The sequence below is a fragment of the Berghia stephanieae genome, chromosome 5 (assembly GCF_034508935.2).
Source record: "Berghia stephanieae isolate SIO BIC M18660-M18661 chromosome 5, UCSD_Bste_1.3, whole genome shotgun sequence".
NCBI lineage: Eukaryota > Metazoa > Mollusca > Gastropoda > Nudibranchia > Aeolidiidae > Berghia > Berghia stephanieae.
This window is the reverse complement of record NC_088364.1, coordinates 19,995,462-20,016,337: the sequence shown is the minus strand read 5'-3', so window position 1 is coordinate 20,016,337 and position 20,876 is coordinate 19,995,462. Positions and strand designations below refer to the sequence as shown.

General features: G+C 33.4%; 1 protein-coding gene across 1 annotated transcript in view; it reads left to right on the top strand.

Annotated features, from left to right (window-relative positions):
- LOC144972562 (SH2 domain-containing protein 4B-like) overlaps positions 1-19,372 on the top strand; it is a 20,391-nt gene extending 1,019 nt beyond the window's left edge. The window contains exons 2-11 of the mRNA XM_078913915.1: positions 2,460-2,692; positions 3,872-3,950; positions 6,331-6,487; positions 8,137-8,226; positions 8,656-8,779; positions 9,463-9,625; positions 11,216-11,378; positions 12,816-12,979; positions 14,533-14,753; positions 16,283-19,372. Coding sequence (XP_078770041.1) covers positions 2,594-2,692; positions 3,872-3,950; positions 6,331-6,487; positions 8,137-8,226; positions 8,656-8,779; positions 9,463-9,625; positions 11,216-11,378; positions 12,816-12,979; positions 14,533-14,753; positions 16,283-16,402 — 1,380 coding nt within the window. The 5' untranslated portion in view covers positions 2,460-2,593 and the 3' untranslated portion in view covers positions 16,403-19,372. The remainder of the gene's footprint in view (positions 1-2,459; positions 2,693-3,871; positions 3,951-6,330; positions 6,488-8,136; positions 8,227-8,655; positions 8,780-9,462; positions 9,626-11,215; positions 11,379-12,815; positions 12,980-14,532; positions 14,754-16,282) is intronic.
- The last annotated feature ends 1,504 nt before the right edge of the window (positions 19,373-20,876 follow it).

Sequence of the window (20,876 nt, the reverse complement as noted above, 5' to 3'; positions counted from 1 at the left end):
CCTATCAATGCAAGTCATAGATCAGGAAGTTGACATTTCTGAGGCAATGCAGTACTTCAGTGTTGACACCTGGGCCAAGTGCTTGATTTAGTGAAGAGAAAAGAGAAATCCCATGAATGGATTTGCAACATATGTACTGAATCATATGGAACTGTAAAAATAGATCTGAGTACCATCTTTACGGGACTGTAAAAATAGCCACGGTGTACTGACTAAGCTTAGGGAATTGTTTGGCCTGATTGTGATACTATCTCTCTATCACACAGGATAGGAAAACCTCCGTAGGTTGGACGTCTGGACATTATTGAGCTACACCAGCATCAATTTTCATTTTGATATGATTGCATAACGATATTAATTTTCATTATTTTCATTTTTGGTTAAAAGTAAAGTGATTCCCAATATTTCTAACGAAATATAATATTTACTCTCCTTTGCTCAATCAACCTTGAGGTCAAGTGTGGATAAAATTTCAACTTATTAAACAAAAAACAAAAAAAAAAAAAATATTTAAAAATGAAATAAAATAAAAATAAACAAACAAAAAAAACATAAAAACGGAAAAAATACAAAACTAATGACTTCCTGCAACTACAATTGCAATCCTGAATGGGTTTATTTTTTTAATTTAAAAAAAGTCAAACTAATACCTTTGTTAAAATAATCTTATAATGCAAACGTTAGTTGGGAAAATTGATTACCCTACTTTTGAATTGACGACAGAATGCCTTTTTCAGTCAAATCTCTCTTGAATTCTAGAGAGATTTTTCTCAGAGAGTGAAAACAATACCAGATTCTTAGTAAACAAAATATTTAGTTCAAAGTTTTGAAGATAAAATTGGTTGACGTGGCGAATACTGACGAGAATATGTTATTTTTTCTTTGTAAGAAATATTTTGACTCATAATCTTTCAAGTCTTGGAGCAAGATGATTTTAAACAATTTCTTTTAAATTTGATTTGTACAGGAGAGCTGTTTATTTGCGAGAATCTAAATTTCTAACAGTCAGTTCCAATTCACTGATGTTTGACCAAAGGGATTGAAAATGAGATGATATTAGTTGAATCGTGTCTGTATGTGTTTTATTGGAGTGCTCTGTCAAATGATCTATTAGGGCCCTCTTAGTTATGAGTTTCCTTCTTTAATTGTTGACATTATCATGAGTCTGGTATTAAACTTTATTTTTTAAAAAGAGGAAAAAAGTAAGTTGATAAAGTTTTCAATGGAGGATTTTGACCTGTGCTTAGTAGTAGTAGTCCTTTGGTCCATTTGAATAGATCCGAGGAACCGAGCTTTGTCTTGAGTATTTAAATCTGTTTTTTACTGGATTACGAAGAAATGCTAAAGCTAATAATTAACCACTGAGTCGCGTCTTCCAATCCAAACCAATATATAATGTTGCAACTTTAGTGTTGAAGTTGAAGATAAACCCAGCATTGTGCAGATGTGAGAGTGGCTTGGCTTCTGTACAGCTCTAGAAGACTAGACAATGTGGTCTAGTAGTATGACCTTCACCTTCAGACTGAAAGGTCCTGGGTTTGATTCTCGCTCTGAGCGGTGCATAGTTGAGTCCTTGGAAAAGGCTCTTCACTCACATTGTCTTACCGTACTCAAGTGTAAAATGATTACCTGGCCATTAAAAGCTCTAAATGCTCCTTTTTATTTTTATTATTAATTTATTTTGCAGCTTGATAATTCAAACTTGTTATAACTGGTGTATAACTTTATTAGTTCACAGGGACTGAGTTCTACATGTGAATTTCATGCATTTAGGGCGAGGTTAATAATAAAACAATATCTACAGTGACCAAGACGCAACCGTCCCCTCCCAAAAAAACCCCCCAAAAAACAACATGATATCAGATATATCATGACAGCATGGGGTCATAGATAGCTCATACGGTAGAGTCACGATCTCCCCGGCCAGGCGGAGTTGTCATACCAGTAAGGTCGCGGGTTCGAGCCCCCATTGTTGCCACGAAATGTTTATTTTCTGTTGTCTTCTGGCACTTTCCTACTCACTTCATTTCTTGTTATAACATGACAACTATGTATGGCTTTAGGTGAAATAATATGTTTCACTTGATTTCCTGTTCAAAATAGAGAGGGAAAAAAATTAATGTGACATGTTGAAAACAAAGTTATATTGGGAAACTATTTTAGGGAACATGTTTATGACTAAGTTGATTTCTTATTATATTATCATTGATTTCATGTATTATCCTAAGTGGCAAGTCTCACATATTATCATATCAACAAAAACGTGTCAACAACAGTGCCAGTAATGAAGGAGTTCACATACCATTTTATGTGCTCAAATCAACCACTAGATGTTTCTAGTTGTTTTATGAAATACATTCAAAATATATAACATCATTAAAATGACCTAATGTCATTTATGATAGTACATGAAATCAACAACAATATTTAGTAGAGAGTGAATTTTTTCTTCTTTTCAGATAAGAATTTCAACAATGCTATAAGGTTGGAAGTTATGTGAAGTATTTTTCCCATGATCCTAACTACTGTACTGGGGGACAGAGTATTCAGTTGATTGTGAATTGATTTGTGCTGGAAAAAAAATATCTTCAAGATGCTTCAGCAAATTCTAGAGCAGATGTTTATAGATCCTGACCTCTTGGCAGAGCTTTCCGAAGAGGAAAAGCAGGTTTTATTTTTCAAAATGAGGCAGGTAGGTCCACAGGCTGTTCTAATATATATTTAAATGTTGGATTATATTGTTATTAATGTATGCAATTTTATTTTTTGATATGGCTTTGCATTTTTATCTAGGGTTAAGGCATCCCTCTTCATCAGTGGGGACTTGCCATCTGTCCAACATTTGTTGTGGTCAAGATTCCAAAACTGCAGAGCATTTATTTGAACATTGCATTGTGTTGAAGTTTTCCGGGTGGGTTTGCGACCATACACGTATATGGCGATGAGTTTTCAGCCTGGACAGATCATCATAACATAGTAGTGTGACACCATTAGAAGCTTTTGCTGCCAACAGCAACACTTAACATGTAGAATGAGGCATGACGCCTGTTAGTCAATACTACAATTTTTTGTCACACAGAGACAATGCTGTTAACAGCCAGGTACTAATTTTAAACCTGAGTAAGATGAGAGAAAATGAGTAAAGAGCTTTTTCGAGGACTCATCAATGCGCTGCTCAGAGTGAGACTCGAACCCAAGACCTTCTGATCCAAAGGCAATTGTCATACGCTATAACACATAGCCGTACTGGGAATGAGTATCTGAGCCTTATGTAATTTGATCTTGTAGAGAGTACTCTGCATCTTGTTCATATTGGGTAGCATGCAATAGTTATTCACCATATAATAAAAGCCCTTTATTCATCCCATTGGGGAAATTTCTCTCTAGGGTGTATTCCAAGGGAAGACTGGAATAACCCTGGCGTTAGCCACAATGCAGCGCAGCAAATTTGAGCTAGGGCGAGATGACTTGCTCAAGGCCACACAGAGCAGCGGGTAATCAAACTCAGTACCTTTCGGGTACGAAGCAAAGACCGTATCGCTGAGCCAAGCTGCCCCTTCCCATGAAACCACGAAAACTCTAGCAATCCATGAACTCCAAGGTCTATAAAACTTCTAATATAAGGACTTCTCCAAGAGAGTTGAAGCAGAGATCATACGGCTTGGACTTCAAATGTCTATATTTATAAGTAATTTATTACAGTTTTGGTTGCTATATATCACCTCAGGCAGGAATTTCCAAGCAATGCTTCTGTACAACCGTGTGTTGGTTTGATGGGTCTGTTTGGGGATATCCAAGTTGTTGTTTTTTAAAATATATAAAAAGACTTTTTGTTAAAATAATTTATTTTCTATCTCAAATTTAACTCAAGGAACAAGTTCGTAGATGGAAAGTATATGATGAGGAATGTGAAAAGAAACGCCCGCAGGCAAGGAAATCTGTTAAGAAGGGTATGGAATTATTTTTGCTATTATCTCTTCAAAGATGAATACATGGATTTGAATTTTCATTTATTTTGTTTTGGTTTTTTTTTTTCTTTCTTTCTTTATTTCATTTATTGATATTTTTTTTTTAGAGTGCAAAATTGTTTCATGGTCCAGATAACTGAGTCACAATGAGGTTATTTTTTTTTTTCAAACTTTACCTTTAATCTCAAATTTACTGATAAAATGATGATAGTGTGTGACAACAGCAGATAATGACAATTTGATAAGAGGCGATGACATCAAATTTGTAATACAGGGCTAGTCTATTATCAATTGTTATCAGAGACATACCATTCATATCTGGTTGAATTTAAAAAAAGAATGAGGAGGGTTGGCAGTGAGGTTTATAAGCTTAATAGGGAACGATTTAGGATGCTTTTGATTGGATGGATTTGGGTTGGGTGGTTGATAATGTTTTATTTATAACTCAAACCGGGATTAATGGGTTGATAGCATTTTCCCCTATGGATAAAACCCAGCATAAAATGAACTATAAAATTGCTTACCTCTTCACTTTTTAGCTCAATGTCACTCAAGCTAATTATTGAAACATAAAAGTTATGAGAAAAGCATAATTCAATTTTAAAATCATTATGAAACCAATAGAAAAATGTAAAAAATATAAGTTAAACAGATGGAACAGATATTTAAGTTTAAGGAGTGAAAAATAGAAAGCCTTTGCTCTCCTCTGTCATGTTTAAAAGATGAACTGCCATGTGGAAACTTCGGTTTCCCTGGAAAAAAGTCTGGGTCTGGAGCAAAAAATTCCGAGCTATGGGCAACTTCTGTCAAATTTCGGTACGGTCATATTGCTCAATTTAGATTTATAGGATATATAAACACAATGCCAAATCCATCCGAATTTTCTTGTTTGCGGAAATTCCTCTTTTGGCATTGAAATTCCTCCTAGTGGTATCTGAAATTCCTATGAGCCAAATTTTTAGCTGACGTCTCTGTCACTAATTTAACATATAATGTACAAAACTGGACATAACAGCTTCAAAAAGAATGAAATACGTTTCAGGCTCAAAACCCCTTTTCAGCCAATAACAAAAATGGTTATAATTCACATATTACAATCCAGTTCTAACAGTTTAGTTTTCCCTAATTTAACTTCTACATCAAATCATTATGGTTTATCCAAATCATGTACAGAAATATACTTAATTGTAAAGGATTAAGAAAGAGTATAAATCTTTATTGTCATTTGGGAACTCAAAACTAGAGAGAAGCAAACTATTAAGAAGAAAAATTGAGATCTTCACAAAACTCCCTTTGGCAGCTATTTGTCTGTAGTTATTCCTGAATTAAAATTTTTGGACCTCACCTCAATGTGCTTGACTGCTGATTATATCAATGCATTTTAGCAAAAAATAAATAATCTCCTAAGAGTAAGAGACTGATATACTAGAGTCACAAATATATTACTTCCTCCATCCGGTATGCAAGAAAAGAAAAAAAAAACCTAAAGAAAACAGGTGTCTATTTTTAAAAATTTTCAATCAATAATGGATGTTTGGTCGTATGTCAGTGTACTACTGCAAACATTTAGTAGAGAAAAATAAGTCGTGAATCTATCGGTAAGCCTGATTGTTAATGATTATGAAGATTTTCCGTGAATCCTGGAGGCAGTGAATCTGATTTGATCTTTGTTAAATATACCATTTGGGCCTATTTGAAAATTATTACAATACAGCTGGTTATAGACATTTTTTGTCACTCTGTGAAATATAAGCAGATGAATTGTTTTTTTAAAAAACCACTTTTGGTGCATAATTTATTACCATTTTTCTAAGAGTCATACTTAATGTACTTCAAGCTGGAAAATTACTGCTTGTTTTCTACTTTAAAAAAGCTAATTTGCATTTTTTATTTTCATCTTGTAAAGTACTTCAACCCGTTAGGGTGGTTGAAATCATAGGTAGGGGCAGAGAAGGAATAGCTGGGTTGATTTTAAAAACATCTTCAAAATGGTCAAGAGGCTGAGCTTTTTTTTTTTTTTAAATTGAGCTTTTATATAGCACAATATCTACTAAACATGCTCAAAGCGCTTTATAAGGCATCCCTGGCCTGGCCAACAGCGACACATAACATGGAGAATGAGACATAATACCTGTTTGGCGATATTACCATTTTTTTTGGATAGAGACAATGCTGTTAACGGCCAGGTACTCATTTTACACCTGAGTACGCTGAGAGAATGTGAGTAAAGAGCCTTTTCCGAGGACTCAACTATGCGCCGAGTGAGGCTCGAACCCAGGACCTTCCAATTTGAAAGCGAGTGTGATACCACTAGTCCACGTAGCCGCAGACATTGCTTCAATGTAACTCTATTTTTCCTCAGCTAAAAAGAAAGTGGATTTTCTCAAGGGCCGAGATGGTTGTGAATGGGTTTGGGTGATGGGAGAACACAAGAGTGACCTCACCATTGAACAGATATTACGAAAAGAGGAGCAGGAAGCTGCTCAACAGTCTGCGGAAAAAGAAGCACAGGCCTTGAGGTAGCTTGTTTTGCTTTTTACTAAAGGTGTTTGCCACAAAAAGACGAAAGGTTTATATAGAAACACACTAGTCTTTATCAGGTTTTATTTGAATATGAATATTGACATTATAATCCAGAAGCTGAGAGACTGGTACCAAAAAAAAAAGTATAGAATTACTTTTTACAGTATTGATGAAGAACAAGCATAATTGTCCGTTCAATGAATGTGATGATAAGTCGATCAACTCAAAATTTATGATTCAAGCATTGAATAAAGTTTAAACTCAATTTCTATTGTCTTTACAGACAATACATTTCTCTACTTCGTAAGTGAACTCCATGGAATTTTTTATTTGGGAACTGAGAGATTTTTTTCTGCCTTAAATATCTTATATATTTCACTCACTTATGGCAGAATTCTTTCCCAATGTTGTGAATGGAAACTGGTTCATATAAATTTTAAGAAATTGATTGTATTCAAAATAATGAGAGGACCCACTAACTGCTATTGATTCAATGCAAGTACTCCCACCTCATTGACACACAACTCACGTGCTAAACATGATAGCATCTGTTGTTGATGGGATTTGATGAAACAAATTTGATTTTTCAATCATCAAGGTGTCTAATCAAAAACTCTTAATGCATGCAAACACTCTTCATGTCAGTTGTTAATACCATGCAAAATTCGGTGTCGATTGGTCCAGTGGTTTGGGAGCTTTAGTGTTACAAAGAATTCAATTTGCCAAATATTTAATAAGATTGAAATTATTGAATTATTCTTATGCGCATGCTCTTGTATGTAGATGTGCTTTTCATTTAATCCATTCTATTATTTTCCGTCGTGTTAAGTGTAGAGGATGTATAAACACGAATAATGCATTCATTTATTTGTGTATTTCTTCTTTTAAAAAAGATATTTATTTATTTATTTATTCATTTATTTATTATTTATTTATTTATTTATTTATTTATTCATTTATTTATTTATGTGTTTATCTATTCATTCATTTATTTATTTATTTATTATTATTATAATAATAATTATTATTATTATTATTATTATTATTATTATTATTATTATTATTATTATTATTATTATTATTATTATTGTTATTATTATTATTATCATCATCATCATCATCATCATCATCATCATCATTATTATTATTAGTATTAGTATTATTATTATGCATGGGCTAAATTCTAGCTCTCATCGATCAATTGATTCTTAATCCATTGTGACCTTTTGGTTTGCCAGTGACGAGGTTTGATTCGACGTGTACTTATTTGCAAGTTTGATAACTCAATTCCTTATGGGATAATTGTTGTAATGGAAATCTCAAAATGATGCAGAATTTCGTCCATTACAACAATGTTAAAATAGGTCCATAAGGATGTTTGGATGTCAAAGCTGTATACATGTATACATCTGTTTGATTCAAATACAGTTTTCAGACTATGTAACAAGTTTATAAATATTTATTTATTTATTTAGTTGTATGACAATTGAGACATTTTCAGCATCTGTGTGGCTTGAATAGACGTTGTAAATACAGCTGCAAGAAAAAACAAAACAATTTATGGTATATAGTTGGTATAAATGACTGAATTCTGTTGTCATTATTTATGTTATAAACTATTTTTAATATTTTTCTAAACACACAGAGAGAAAGAAGAAGCTGAACTAAAGAAGAAAATGGAAGAAGAAAGGCTAAAACTTATCAAAGAAAATGAACTGAAAGAAGCAGAGCTTAGGTAATGTTACAATTTAAAAAGTATTGATTTAATGGGATGCAATACAAGTTAGAAACAAATTCAGTTAGAAACAGTTTGTTTTTTATCTTATTTTGCCGCCCCCCCCCCCCCCCCCCCTCTCTCTCTCTCTCTCTCTCTCTCTCTCTCTCTCTCTCTCACACACACACACACACACACACACACACACACACACACACAATCCATTGAACATTAAATATGTGCAAAACATTCTGAATATTAACTGAAATTGGGTTCTTTGACAGGGCCTTAATTCGCTGCTCTGCATACACCTTGTTTTTGATTGAAATATTTTTTTAGAGAGATATTTTTATGTAATCTGCTTTTCAATCAGAATTTAATTTTCAATATAATATTTTTAATTATCACTTGGTTCCATATTTTATCTATAACCAACATTCTACTGGCTAGGCGAAAACAAGAGGCAGCTGCCTTGTATCAGTCTATCAAAGAGGCCAGGCTTGCTATGGAGCAAATGGAGCTTGAGAAAAAGAAATTGGCTGAGGAGGAGAAGAAACGGCTAGCAGAGTTAGAGGTAATGAAACAAATATATGTCTCCTCATAAATAGTATCAAAGATATGATTTGTAGAATGATTTATAGGCAATGAAATAAAAATTTTCTTGTCATAGTTTGAAAACATTAACAGACGATTATTACTTTGTTTTGTTTTTTTAAATTATTTTTTTCCCTTTTTTTCTGCTGTCAATTCTGGATGGTTATAAGAATAATATTTAAAAATAGTATAAGATTGCATGACGGTTTTGAATTTGGACTCTGTGTGATTCAATCCAGAGCATATTACCATGCTTGATAGTTTTTATTTTCCTGGATTGCAATATTCATTCGAAACATTTATATCTCTATATCTTTGGACAAAGGTAAAACTCTTTTAGTGTAGATTTATTCCTCTCAAATTTCACATACTTTTCCGAAAGAAGAGAGAAAATTTATGTAAAAATCCCCTCCCAAATGACGTTATGTCCAGACCTTATACAAATTTTCACTTTGGAAGCAGGAAGTTAACCTACATCTACCAAATTACATTTTGTGTCAGGAAATCTTGAAAATAACCATGGCAAACAAGCAGCACACAAATGTGAGGTTGATTTTGTGTGTAATAAATGATATGTACAAGGTTAAATTAGTGAACGAAATTTGGTAGAAAAAACAAGGTTTCATTTCGATTCTTCAATTTAAAGAATTGATTTCATTGCAGGCCGAGGAGAAGAAAGCAAGAAGGAAATCAATGGAGGTTGCTAATGACATACAGATGAAAAGAAGCTTGGAGATTTTCTCTACTCTGGAAAGGAGGAGGCAGTCTATGAATGCCATTGCTGAAGAAGACCAGAAGGCAGTTGAAAATAATTGGAGAGAACAAGGTTTGTTCATTTTGGTCCCTCTGTATGAAAAAAAAGCCATTCTACAGAGCATTCGGGAGTCCAATCATTGTCTGTGTTCAAGAAATCCTTAAAAACCTTCCTTTTTTTAATATCATATAGTTTTTAAAAGAACTATTTTGTGTTGATGGGCTAAGGATACTGTGTAAGAGTCCATTATTATTATTATTATTATTATTATTATTATTATTATTATTATTATTATTATTATTAATTATTATTATTATTATTATTATTATTATTATTATTATTATTATTATTTATTATTATTATTATTATTATTATTATTATCATTATTATTATTATTATTATTATTATTATTATTATTATTATTATATTATTATTATTATTATTATTATTATTGGTTATTAATGTTATTATTGTTATTATTATTATTTAAGTAACAATCATTCTGTGGAACTGATCAAACTGATTCATTTCTTGGTTTAAATGATTGCCATGAAGTAGTTTTATCAAGTGTGTTTTACGATTATATTGGGATTGCCTTTTTAACCTTTTCAATTATCATTGCTGTTTTGTTTATTAAAACATATTTTAGATATTTGCAATCAGGTTGGTGACTTGTTGCTCTTAAAAGAATATATCCTTAATGTTATATGTTAGTTTTTGATAGTAATGATAACAATAATAAGGTTTGTTTGCAATGCACCTTTCCCGTATTCAAACAGCTGTGGCGCACAAAATTCACCAATGTAACACATCAATTCTTAAAATTAGTATACGCATGTACACACACACACACACACACACACACATACACACAGGAAGGCACACATATGAACACATATGCACGTATAGATAGTATGAGCTTGGATAAGAAGCTCACAACATTGCCATCCAGAAGTATGCTGGACCAACACACAGAACTATGTGTAACCTTGAACATTTATAGTCTGGTTTATACAGTTTAGTGAGAATTACTCATAAACGTGGATGGCAAAAAGAAATAACATGAGTGATGTCAACTTCATTCTATCTATATTTAAAAAGATATGTGAAAAAAGGAAAGCTGGTAGATATGAATTAATGAATACATGATATCCTTTTAGTAAATTTGAGATTCTAAACAGTGAAGGGAAGGATTTGTATGTATTGAGAAGTCTTATCTATATATATCTTATAAGATCTAATGTTACAAGTTATCATACATACTTGCGTTTGCCTAAAAAAAAACCAAAACTTGAGCTTTTATATAGCGCAATATCCACTAAACGTGCTCAAAGCGCTTTACAAGGGGTCCCTGGCCAACAGCAACACATAACATGTAGGACGAGACATGACGCCTGTCAGGCGATATTACAAATTTTTGGGACAGAGACAATGCTGTTAACGGCCAGGTACTCATTTTACACCTGAGAGAATGTGAGTAAAGAGCCTTCTCCAAGGACTCAACTATGCGCCGAGTGAGGCTCAAACCCAGGACCTTCTGATCCGAAAGCGAGTGTCATACCACTAGACCACATAGCCGCATAAAGAAGTATGAAGTAAAAATAGTCATAAAATTGTGTGTTTATTTATGCACTACTGATTCATCTTGTACAATTTATACAGAGAAAAAGGCGAGAGAAGCAGAGGAGCAAATGAGGGAAAATGCTCGAAAGGCCAGGTTAGAATACAACGAATCAATGCGTAGATCTTTCACCCTAATGCAAGCTACCAAGGCATTCCAGGATGCTGGGGCATCGGGCAGGAATAAACCTCCTTTACCACCAAAGTAAGTTATTTAGGTCACTGCAGACTGGCCAATCATTACAGAAGATTTTGTAACTTAACAAGAAATTATTTTTAAATTTGCCATCGTTATGATTTAATTGCTTTACTAAATCTACTGCCTATTAATTCTTGCTAATGGGTTTCATGTGTATAACGTTTTTATTTTGAGAATTTCGAATTTGTGCCATCTGTTTTGGTACTTGAGAGTATCTAAGATGTTTTCAAACTCTAGCTTTACTTAGCTGCTGATGTGCGTGGTTAAGGTTCAAAACTGTTACTTTCAGTATAATTTTTTTTTATTATGTGATAATTCTATTGATAATAGTTCACCTCAGTAAGATCTAAGACAACCAAGGTTTGCTATTTTGGTCATTTTTGTTGTTGTCTCCTTTATGTCTTAACAGTAAGAACTACACGAAACCTGACATCCATTTAATCATTGTTTATGTTAAGAATCCATTTATTCCAAACTTGTAGTATTCAAGTAGTAGTTGAGGATGTTTTCCAAATTATGCATCTGTAACTATGAGGCACTATTATTTTCAAATTCAAGATATTATTCATATCATGCAGGGAGGCACTTACAGTGTCTTGTGTCCCTTTATATATGTTTTTCAACTTGCTTTCTGGCTTTGTCTAGGAATGAGATTACTTGGTTTTATCCTGGCCCTGGCTGGCTACTCTGGCTGGGAGGGAGACAGTCAAATGTATAGTTAGAGTTTTGGGAGATGATAGTTTTAGTCTTGTAAATAATCTCTCTTTTGTGCACTATATTATTTTTGTTTTGTTTTGTTTTACATAAGTATGATTTGTAAACATTTGAGTGTGTTCCTCTTAGTGGGAACCTGTCCTTGTCAGGATGAGACATTTAGGTGATTTTAAACTAAGTACACTGATATTGTGCTCTTGGAATCTACATCTGCTCCCTATTTGAACTAATTCCCCTTTGTCTTCCTTTTTCGTGGATAATTTAATTGTAATTCTAGAACATTTTACAATCCCATTTTTTTCCATTTTACTGGCGCTGATATAACCAAGCGTCGTTAAACCCTAAAGAACAAACACAAAAACACATGTCAAGCAGATCTGTGTGAAACAGTGTCAGACAAAGCAAGAAAGAAAAGTACAAAAAGCAACAAAAAACAATCCCTCCCCCTGAAAAGAGTCGAGGAAGAGGCTTGATATTATTTGTTGTTGTTGCTTTGTCTGGCTTTGTTTCATACACACTTTTTTTTTTCAGTAGATGCCTATTGCATAATTTTAAGAATTTGGAAGTGTATTTAATCAATGTTAGGGTAAATTGTTGATTTTTATACTTAACTATAGCGACTACTTTTAACTCGTAAAAATTGCGAATTTTAAAATTTTCAAGTTGGCAGGTCTTTCCATATCACTCATCTATTGTTAAATTGTTTTACTTTTAACCCCTTTGTAACAGAACATATCTCTTAGCAAATACTGCTCCCAGTGCCAACAATAAAAAGCCTCGCCCTCTACGTCCCAGGGGAAAAGAAATGATCATTAGCTGGTTTCAAAAGGAAGAACAACCAAGGGGATCTGGCAAGGAGATGGCGACTGGTGACGTTGCTCCTTGGTTTCATGGTGAGTAAAAGACAAAGTGTTGGATGGGGTCTTTGGACCTCCCATGGTGGGCAGGAGGTTAATTGCTGTGCCTTGTAACCCCCTATGTCTTGTTTTCTAAAGTGCTTTCAGTCTTTGTCTTGGAATGGGATTACTTGGTTTTGTCCTGGCTCTTGCCATAGTCCTTGGCTTAGGGGGAAACAGCTAAATGTATTGTGTTAATTTTGGGAGGTGAAGTTTTTTTCCTTGTAAACCACCCCTCTGTTATGTATTGATAGTTATATTTTTTTGTATTAAACATATCTTATAAAACATTTGAGTGTGTTCCTTAGTGGGATCCTGTGCTGATGTCTGGGTTAGAATTAGCTGATCTCAAACTAAATACATTGATAGTGTGCTCTTGGAATCTACATCTGTTCCCTATTTGGACCATTCCTCTTTGTCTTACTTTTTCTTATGTTCTTTGAGTTGTAAATCTAAAAATTTTTGACTATCCAATTTTCTTCCTGTTTACTGATGCTGAGATGACCTAAATGTGTCGCCAGTATCGTAAAAGCCTTAAAAACAAACATAACAAAGCCAAAGTGAAAATATGTGTATGAAACAGTGCCAGACAAAGTAGTGAATGAGAGAGAGAGAGAGAGAGAGAGAGAGAGAGAGAGAGAGAGAGAGAGGGGGAAGGAGAGAGAGAGAGAGAGGGGGGGGGAGGGAGAGAGGAGGGGGGGGGGGGGGGGGGGGGGGAGAGGAGAGGGGGGGAGGGAGAGAGAGAGAGGGGGGGAGGGAGAGAGACTGAGAGAGAGAGTTTTTTGAGTTACAGACATGTCATATCGTTTATCTTATCTATATGTTTTAGTAAGTCAAATGACCTTTTTATAAACCTTAAACACAATGATATTGCGTCAATTGAAAATTTTCCTTCATGTTTCTTTTATTGTCATACTTTCTCTGTTTTGTTTTTGGACTGATGGACTTTCGACATGGTTTATTTATCTCTTGAGTTCATCATGAATGGAAATTGAACACATTTATTTGATAGCACATTCCTGTGAATTTGAGAGGTTTAATAAGATGAACAGACATGTGCTATTGATTTTAAAATTATTTCCTTCTCTTTGGATTTGTATTTTTCTATAGTCTTTTAGAGCACCCGGGTCATGGATCTCCATGTCTGAAGTGTTAAAATGGACATTACCAATCGCTTGCCACTCTTGGGATGTGACTACCATAGAGTACTTTCTGTCAGATTTAAAACCTCGACTACTCATTTATGGTTGGGTGGACGTGGAAGTCAGAATCCCCTCTGGCCCCCCATTAAAAAAAAAAAGAAAAAAAAAAGCAGTTTGCTTGCTGGTTGAGAGCACCACGAATCAAGCTATCCAGATCCATTCTTGAGCCTTTTGATTGTTTCTTTCCGTAGTTCTTTGGTAATTAATTGTTTTGTAATTTACCAAGTTGCTTGCATCCAAGGACTTAACATTTCCATTTAAAAAAAAATAAGATGTGAATTATCTTTGAATTAATTGATCATTAAAATTTTTTATTTTTTTTTTCATATTAAAAAAAAAATCGTTCAGGTATTATAAACAGAGCAACATCAGAACAGATGTTAGAACCCAAGCCAGTGGGTTCTTTTATAGTCCGTGTGAGTGAGAGGGTATGGGGCTACACGATATCCCTCAAGGAGGCCTCACGCTTCAAACACTTCCTCATAGATGCCTCAGAAGGCGGATATCAGTTTTTCGGTGCTGACCAAACACTTCACAAAACCTTGGAAGAGTTAGTCAATTTCCATAAGGTGAGTCAGTCTGAATGTTTTTTTTTGGTGTCAAGATGTCTTATTTAAGAATAAATAAATACAAATATTTATATGGAGCATTTTCACGAATTCACTATGCTTATTGTGCTTTGCAATGCTTTTTTGTTTGTAAATGGTTTCCAACCACTGTTTGACCATCCATTAAACAAAAATGAGCAAAATAATCTAACAATAATTTAATGTAAAATTGAAACAGTCAGTACGTATTATTTGATAAAATATTGTATTCCAGTCAGGAGTGAAAGTTAAGCACTTCTAGCTAAGTCACATGTTTTTGTTAAATGTCGAAGAACCGATGATTTCTGTGCCATTTTTAGTAAGGCTCCTTTGATGATCCACCCAGCTTACAAACCGTCTGTGTCTTTATCACAGAATTCCTTTCCTTATATCATTTCACGAATTGTTGTTTTTTTTTCATTTTCGTATTTCATTGAGAAAGATAGTGGTCATACCAATCACTTGATCTCTATCCTATGCGTTAAGCAATGCAGGATTTGCAAAGTGAGAAAGTGTACTTTAATTGTACTTTTCCAATCGCACAAGAGGAGCTTAGAAAAAAAAAAAAGAGAGATGTGGGATGATGTTAGTTTAAATGCTTTGTTCATTGTGGTATGCACTCTCTATTGAGGATTTCTTAATTTGATCAGTGCTGGTGGTTTCATCCGATCCGCAGAAATCAGCGATTTTTGAGTCAGTGGAGGAATGCCCTTTGTTTTAAAAAATACATTTCCGCCAATTAAATGTACTGTCAGTGAGAGACTTGATCTGTGGTGGATCAAACAGTTCCCCACACTCCATAAGTTAGAGCATCAATGATAGTTTATCATTTCAATTGCTCTAAAAAATGGGGGTTTAGTGCAGTAAAAATGGGGCTTTAAAGGCAATCATTCAAAACTTTCATCCTTTATCACTTTTTGTCACCATCACCATTTGTTTGATACAAATTATTTCTTATAGCAGATTTGTCTGTTTGTCTCTAATACAAACTATAATTGTCTGAAATGCCATAAAAATCCTAAAATGATTACAGTTAACTTCACTGGATGTTTCTAAATGCTAAAGGATTTATAGCATTGTGAAGTGCATTTCACATAATGAAAGAATTTATAGCAATATCTTCCAAATAGAAATCACAAACGAATTGACTCAGTCCAAATATATTTAAGATCTCCCGTCTGTACCATACCCTTTTAGTCTATTTAAGTCTTTGTATTCAATTCTCAAGAAATGAAGTGAATAGAAAAGTGCCAGAAGACAGAGAGAGAAAAAACTTTGCACCGAGTGGTGGATGGCGTTGATTGTAGGGCATCCCTCTTGTGGCCAGGTGGAGTTGCCGTAACTGTTGGGTTTCTGGGTTCGAATCCTCATTGCTGCGAAGTTTTTATTCTCTTTTGTCCTCTGGCCCTTTTCTATTCACTTCATTTCTTGTTATTATTAACACAAGTGCCTGCCCACTCACATTGACTTTTCTGAATTTGTATTCAATTGTGTACTTCGATTCTCCTCAGGTGGAACCCATCACCATCGCAGGGCAGGAGCTATTGAAGTTTCCATGCGGACAAACACTGGACCCTCCAGATTACTGGGAGTTATACGACAGCCATGAGACAGAGATAACTTCATTATAATATATAGATTTTATTTTAACGACTTTCAAGTAAAAACTTTGGAGTAGGCAGTGGCAAAAGGAAGAAATCTGATCAGGTGTTTGTGATATGCTGCCAGAAGAAAAAAACAACAACAAAAACAGAAAGAAAAAAGAGAGTCAAACCTTAGACCTGATAGCGAGACAGACATGGAGTGTCTTTTTCTGCTTTGTCTGACATGTTGACACATACCAGGCAGTCAGGGGTTTGAACCTCAGTTGAGGAAGGCTTATTACCTTGTCACGAATTCTTCTTGTATTTTACTTTCTGTTTTGTCTAGCACTGTATCACATATGCCTTTCCAGGTTTAAAAAAATCTTATGCAATATGGAGATGGGATTTGTATGTGTTTGGTTCATTGTTATCATTGTATAACTGTATTCTTCTCATTTCAAATTTCGCTGCATGAAGCTTGATAAATTATTCAACTTTGATGTCTGAGTAATAACTAGCAGGGTACAGAAACAAAAAAGGAGAAGAAAAAATCTATGCTCATCATAATGCGTGTCATCATAAAATTGCAACTATATTGTAACCGTGTAATATTCAAAATCATGATTGAATATAAAATTGGCATTCAGTTGATCAGCCACCTCTTAACCCTCTCCTTACCAGCCATTTTCAGGATTTTCCCCAAAACTTCACACCCAACTAACACAAAAATATATTTTTTATCATTCAAACACAATAGTGGTAAAGTTCTTGCGATACATAATTTCTTTAGCAAAACATATTCTACACACACTGTTCACTTTCTTTAAATTTTGTGATGTACAAGAGAAATTTGATTAAGAAAAATGTTGGTTATATCGTAACGAATATAATATATGACGATTTTCCTATAGGTGGTAGGAGAGGGTTAATATTGTTTTCTCTTAAATGGTACAATTAAATTTATTTTTTAATTAGTACTTTTTCCCCCTTACTGAGTTAATAAAAATCTCACCTACTGTCTCAAATGCCGACTGGTGGTAATTTCTCAGTTTATTCACATATGACAAATAAAATTCACATCAAACTTTATGTAGTTAGATTTTCGCAAGTCATTAGTTGGAGTATAGCGTCCAACTCAACACTTTTTTTTTTTATTTAGGTCAAATATAAATTAGATTTGAAAGACATTATATGATAAAACAGGACATATACATAGGTTACAATATAGATGCAATTTACTTCAAATCAAAATCACTGTGTCATATTAAGATACCATCAGTTTTACATTGTTTTACAATACTTTTTGTGTGATGTATATATGCATTTGAAATGTGAAAAAAAAAAATGTTGTTATTTTATGTTTGAAGATTTTAAAAATAATAAAACAAATATGCTACACAATCAAATCAATATTTTTAAAAACGCCAATATTATTGTCCAAAAAATGTGTAACAGGCATTGATAAGAATCTTAAAAGGTTGTTGCGATACTGTGCCATACAAAACAGAAAGAAGGATAAAAGTCTTTTAACAAAAGATCAAATCTTAGATGTCGTGATTAGCCTTTAGATATGCTACTTTTATACCACAAAGGGATTGTCCAAGAATGCTGTTGTGATGGAGTTTTTTTTTTCTTGTAGTCATCTTTCTGTTTTGTTTGGCTTAGTGCCGTATATGCTTTTTTTTAGATTGTTATAAATATTGTTGTTGTAACTGGGTAAGTTAGATAATCATGACGTGCTTCATTGTCATTTTATGGAATTATTTTGCTTTTGCAATATCTTTTACCATATCAAACTGTTATTGTAGTCATATTTTTTTATAAGAGCTATTGATAACTTAAAAGTGAAAATGTTATCTCCAAACCTTTTGCTGTGGGGTAGCTGATGAATCATGTATGTTGTTTTTTATCCAGAACAATTTTTTGTAAAGAGAAAAACATGAAAAAAAAAAAAACATCCCAAAAAATAAGCCTGTCTCTACTGGGGATCAGACGTGCTACCAATACATCGCCGGTAATCAGGAGGTCTGAGGTTCGATCCCTAGTAGAGGCAGACTGTTTTTTGGGGGGATTGTTTTCTTTCTTTCTTTTTTTTTTTTTTTTGGTACTTTTCTCTCTGCTTTGCCTGGTACTGTTTCATACACATTTTTTCAGATCTTTAATTTTGTGTATGAGCATTGAGAAAGTAATCGCACAATTTTTTAATTTTTTGGAAATGTTTATCCACTACAGGTACTTGTTGACAAGCTTAAGAATGACAAAAGATGAAATATACACAAAAAAGCCTTTTAATGCCATAACTAATTAGTTAAACATGATTACAAACACCTTGAAAAAATATATGATATATGTATAAGGTGTAATTTTGTTATCAATGATATTTTGTCATTAAAAATTTACTTATATAAATAAAGAATGAATGAGATTCTTCGCAACAGTAAAATCAAAACAGCGCAGTGTGATGTAACCTTTACATTAAAGATCAAAAAGGTTACATGTAACCTTTTACTCTAGCCAATATTATTTTATCATGTTAGAGAAATGGAAGACTCAATTTAATAACATCAGTGTCTCTTAAGTAAGATAAAAATTTTTAAATCAATCAAAACACAAGAGAATCAAAAAGCTTGCTGATAAAATTAACTGTTCTCTTTTTGGCATCTCTAAGATTTCTATGTGTGAGTAACAGTTAAAGATAATGTTCGATTTTTTAAGTATATGTTTTTAATGCATTTGCGTGGTGTATGTGCGTGTGTGTTTGTGTGCGTTCTTCTCCTCTTTTCTTTATTTTATTTGTTTGAAAGATGGTATTTGGTTTTATTTGATTCTTTTCGGAGTTTTTTTGTTGTTATTTTTAAAATTTGTAAATTACGATTATAGCATTTGCATTCATATATCACTTTTAGTTGGGATCTCATTCCTGTGGTTTGGGAGATAAGTTGAGAGGACTTGGACAGAAAACATGGTTGGATTGCACATAGCATCTACAGCTGTATTTTTGGACGATAAAAAAAGAAATATATATCTAATATCTTTTGACTGTTACATCATCTTTGTTTGTTTGTTTTTTATTGGTGCTTAAATAACATGAATTAATTATTTTTGACGGGAGCTCTATGATAATTCTTAAAACAAAAACATACATTTTGACAGTGCTTTAGTTTGGTGGTTGACTTTTCAATCAACTGTCATGGACGTCACATTTAAGTGCAGGTTAGTAATTTGTCCAAATAGTTTGATAATTCGTACTATGAAGCTACAATCAGAGCTTTAGGCTCTAACTGTTGATGTACTTAAATATTAGAAAAAGGTAATCAAATGGCATAAGAGAATGATTATTGACAAATGATTAATTTTAAAAATTTTGTATTGTGAAACAAAAGATTGTTATAAACTTGGCAACGAGCATGTTTTTATTATGAATAGATTGTTATGATCTAACAAAGGGCATTTATGGAAATAGACATTGTTAATCATGATTAAAGATATGCTAACCAAATAACATACGTTTATCATTTTTGGCAAAGCGCATGATTCAAGTGTGTTTTGACAGGATTTTTTTTTTTTTTTAGTGAGAAAGTTTTGACATGATGTAATTAAATAAATGTCTTTCATGTCATGCATAGTCTGTTGTTATTTTTTATATATGATCACTTCGATATACCAGGAAATTGTTGTGAGAAATGATTAACAATTGCAAAGTTGTTGAATTTTAAAACGCTGGTTTATGACTATATATTTTGTTTGTAACTTTTTGTTGTTTGTAAATTCCATCTATGATTGATTGGGTGGGGTTTCTGACCTCCCATAGTGGGCAGGGAGGCACTTACTGTGTCTTCTATCCCCCTTTCTCTGTTTTCCAACTTCTGTCTGTCTGGAATGTCTTGGAATGACTTGGTTTTGTCCTGGCCCTGGCTGGGAGGGAAACAGTCAAATGTATAGTTAGAGTTTTGCAAGATGATATTTTTTGTTCATCTCTCTGTTATGCACTCTATTATGTTTTTTTACACATATTGTATATGATTTGTAAACATTTGAGTGTATTCCTCTTAGTGGGGACCTGTGCTTGTGTCTGGATGAGACTTTTAGGTGATCTCAAACTAAGTACTTTGATGGTGTGCTCTTGGAATCTACACCTTTTTTCCCCTTTGTCTTACCTCTTCTTGGGTGCTTTAATGTAATTTTAGAACTTTTGACTATTCCATTTTCTTCCGTTTTACTGGCGCTGAAATGACCTAAATGTGTTGCAAGCGCCGTAAAACCCTAAAGAAAAAACAAACAAAAATAATTGCATAGTTGATTGGCTTTTGAATACTTAATGCTTCTTGGAACTGACTGAAAGGGTGTTTCTTTTGAATATAACCACTTGTAATCAACATATATTGACTTATATAGAATAATATATTATTGTGTGACTCACTCCTGGATTATTTGTAATACTATTTGAACCTCTAAGAGGACAATATCTGTAAGCTTAATGTGCCCGGGGGCTGGACCCTTGGGTTTTGTTTTTTCTTTTCTT